The sequence below is a fragment of the Geospiza fortis genome, unplaced genomic scaffold (assembly GCF_000277835.1).
Source record: "Geospiza fortis unplaced genomic scaffold, GeoFor_1.0 scaffold241, whole genome shotgun sequence".
Lineage (NCBI taxonomy): Eukaryota > Metazoa > Chordata > Aves > Passeriformes > Thraupidae > Geospiza > Geospiza fortis.
The window spans coordinates 627,077-630,679 of NW_005054491.1; the positions used below are offsets into that span (position 1 = coordinate 627,077).

At 61.1% G+C, this 3,603-nt stretch overlaps 1 protein-coding gene across 1 annotated transcript in view; it reads right to left on the reverse strand.

Annotated features, from left to right (window-relative positions):
* The window catches only part of R3HDM4 (R3H domain containing 4), a 9,252-nt gene that overhangs the window by 2,275 nt on the left and 3,374 nt on the right, over positions 1-3,603 (reverse strand). The window contains exons 2-5 of the mRNA XM_031063262.1: positions 1,585-1,779; positions 1,322-1,475; positions 856-944; positions 392-477 (exon numbers count right to left, since the gene is read on the reverse strand). Of these exons, the coding sequence (XP_030919122.1) occupies positions 392-477; positions 856-944; positions 1,322-1,475; positions 1,585-1,779 (524 nt within the window). The remainder of the gene's footprint in view (positions 1-391; positions 478-855; positions 945-1,321; positions 1,476-1,584; positions 1,780-3,603) is intronic.

Consider the following 3,603-nt stretch of genomic DNA (forward strand, 5'->3'; position numbering starts at 1 on the left):
CCAGCCAGCCCAAAGTGTCTGTGGGGTGAAACACCACACACCCATAGAGCCAAAAGTGTCTGTGGGGTGAAACACCACACACCCAGGCAGCCCAAAGTGTCTCTGGGGTGAAACACCACACACCAGCCAGCCCAAAGTGTCTGTGGGGTGAAACACCACACACCCAGCCAGCCAAAAGTGTCTGTGGGGTGAAACACCACACACCAGCCAGCCAAAAGCATCTCTGGGGTGAAACACCACAGTTGCCACTATTTGGTCAAGCAGCAGGGCCAGACAAGCTCAGGCATGTCCTGTCCAGCTTTATTGGCAATAATTCCAATTCCCCCCAGCCCTGCTGTGCCAGGCTGTCCCCAGCTCACCATGCCCCCTAACCCTGCTGTGCCCAGCTCACCATGGGGATCCTGCCCCGCTTCAGGGTGGCGCGCAGGCGGCGGCTGATGCGCTGGAAGCACTCCTGGGGGGTGTAGGCAGGCAGCTCTGCAGGAAGGAGAAGGGATTTAGGCACAGCTCACAACTCCAGAGCCCGCAGGGTCACTTTTTGGGAGGAGCCAGTGTCCCCCTAGCTGGCACATAGGGCTCCCTTTACAGTCACCCCTGAAACAGCAATGCCCTCCCCAGCACAGGGGGTTTGGGGATGGCTGTGCCCATCTTTCCAGCCTCTTCTGGCTCCCAAAAACCCTCCCTGGTCCATGGTGGGGGTCTGCAGGCATAAACCCCCCCATTGCCACAGCCATGGGGTGGGCTCAGGCATCCCCTGGCCCCACCACGGACAGGGAGTGGGTGCAGCCCTCCCAGAATGTACACAAGGAAGGAAAGGGAGAGGCTGTCCCCACCCTGCCTTCCCCCTCCCAGCACCTTTCCACTTGTCTTCGTTCTTGACTGGCAGCTTCCTCCTGTGCTTCCTCCTGGCCTCCTCCTCCAGGAAGGCACAGCCACCAGGGCCCCTTCCCACACCCCACGAGCCCCCTCCTCACCCTCCCATCCCCAGGGCTGGCCCTGAGTGTGGCCCTGTCACACCAGGGAGAGGCCACATTTCAAAACACCCAGTGACAGGGCCAGGGTGAGGCAATGGGGGTTTGGCAAGGGGCTTGTGCCACAGGAAGCGCTGCAGCTCGCCAGGCACTCACTGCCCTGCAGCCACAACTCTCCACGAGAGGATCTGCCTGGAAATTCCCCCATTCCACGGGCTCCAGGAGCCCATCACCCCCCAGCACACACAGATCCCATCCCGACACCAGACCAGGCAGAAGCTGAGGTGCAGCACCTCACGCCAGGGAAGCAGAGGGATGGAGGAGTGAACTACAAGCATGACACGCCACACCAGTGTCCCCAAGGCAGTGGGGCGGCTGTACCCACCTCCACATAGGTCTCATTGTTGCAGGCCTCAGTGAAGATGCTGGGGGTGGCCGAGTGGCTGAGCTCTCCCTCGTCGCTCCCGCAGTCATCCTGCTCCAGAAGCGTCATCAGGTAACGAGCTGGGGCCAAGAGCAAAGCCTCAGAGGGGGGGAAGCACCTCCAGAGAGGCCCCTTGCCCCCAGAACAGCTCAGGGGTTGCCCTGGGGGAGAAACCCTGCCCGTCCTTACTGTTCTCCAGCCTCTGGAGGCTCTTGCGGCCCTTGGCCCTGGGGATGAGGTCGGAGTTGCGGATGGCTTTGTTGATGTAGTACTGCTTCCTCTTGGACGGAGAGAAACGCTTGGAGGGGGAGTCCTGCAGCAGGGGCAGGCAGTCCTCGATCCTCCTGGGGGACACAGCAGCAGGGGTGAGCCCACCTGAGGGCTCTGGGGCAGCCACAGCAGCAGGAAGATGGGGGGAGATGGGGCACCAGAGCCATCAGCCCTGTTGTTACAGCAACGCATCCTCCTTCCCCCTCGGGTCACCGTGACCTCCAAGGGCTGGCTCTGCTCTAAGCAGCTGTGTGTCAGCACTGGGAGGGCCAGGTAATTAACCCGGGTAATTAACCTGGGCAATTAAGCGTGCCACACAGGAAGCAAAGCGATGGATCCATCCCTGCTGCACCTCACGCTCACCGTGGTCCTGGGTGGGTTGGCACCGACCCTGCCACCTGCAGGAACACCACCCCAGCCTGGCACTGCCAGCTCCTGGGGGCACCCAAAGGTGCTCTGTGCACCACACAGTCAGGGCGCTGCTCGGTCACAGGCATGGCCATAAAACTGAGGCGTTTTATGGGAAAATGAAGCCACACCACGAGCGAGAAGGTGGCCGGGCGCCGAACGCAACTGCTCGGGTTTCCAAGTTTACTAAACACCAAAGACAGGAAGTTTCGCTGCCTTCACTTGCGAAGAAGCTTCCCCTCAGGGTTGTGTGGGTTTCCTTTAGCCCAGCACAAGGTAGGGGAGAAAATCAACACCCCTGAAACAACCCCCAGGAATGTCCATCTAGGATGAGGAGCTGCCTAGAGTGATCACTGCTTCCAGTGCCACGGCCTTGCTCCATCCACAGGGCCCTGTCCCCACCGTGTCCCCTCCTTTCCAGCATTCTGGGCCTCCTGGGAGCCCCAGTCCTGCAATCAGGTCCTGGCAGAGGTGATCTGGGCACAGGGCAGAGCAGGTTGTGCTGTCTGATTGCAGCCTGGGCTAACAGCCAGCTGCTCACCCTCGCCAAAACCTTGATTTTTTTTTCCCCTTTGCCTGCACGAGGGGGGTGATACAGTCTTGGCTGCTGGTGGGGGGTAAAAAAAACAACCACTGGAGAGAAAACCGTGGCAAAGGTGGGCTTGGAAAGAATAAAAGAGACTCGGGTATCAAGGCAATGCCCAGAGGACGGGTGGGGAGCAGTAACCTAACCTGCCACAGCCAGCAACCAGGGCTGGCGGATCAAGTTGTGATACAAAGACGGTTACAAAAACCTGAATAAACAGAGGGAGTCACCTTACACTGGCCCCAGCTCGAGGGTTTGAGTACACAGCTGCGAGCTGGGCACTCCCTGGAGCCGCCACAGCCCCAAAGGAGATGTCAAAACCCAGTGGGAGCACCCCCGGGACCCCCCGAGCCCCGGGGCTGGGAGGGGAACAGGCTGAGCCACACTCAATTCCCCTCCTGAAGCCTCCAGGGCTGTTTGTGGTGCCCCCGGCACTGCCACGTCTGCCCTGGCACTGCCACCTCCGCCCAGTGCCAGCCTGGAGGGAGGTTCACAGGGGACGGTGACCTGGGGACAGTGACCCGTGTCAGAGCAGCATCGGTGCCAGGCAGAAATGGGACTCCAGGAGGGATCATTCCTGGGGGATCACAGCAAACCGTGACCCCGGGGCCACCGGAGCACAGACAGGCAGACAGACAGGCAGACAGATTCCTGCCTTCTCCTCCTGTCCCATTCCCAGGGAACTCGTTCTCTGCCGGGGGATTTGGAGCTATTCCTGTCACTGTCCCCTCGGCAGCACAACAAAGTCGTTCCGCAGCTCCGTCCCGAGCCCCCGGTACAGCCGTGCAGTTACGGGGGGCTCCAGCCCACCCCCGGTGACCGGAGCACCGTGACCTCCAGGGGATAAACACTAATTATAAGGCTCGTTATGCCGGTGCCGGGCTCCGCTCTGACACCGCCGCCGGGCCCCGGGAGCTGGGGACGGGCTGTCCCGGGAGGCGCCG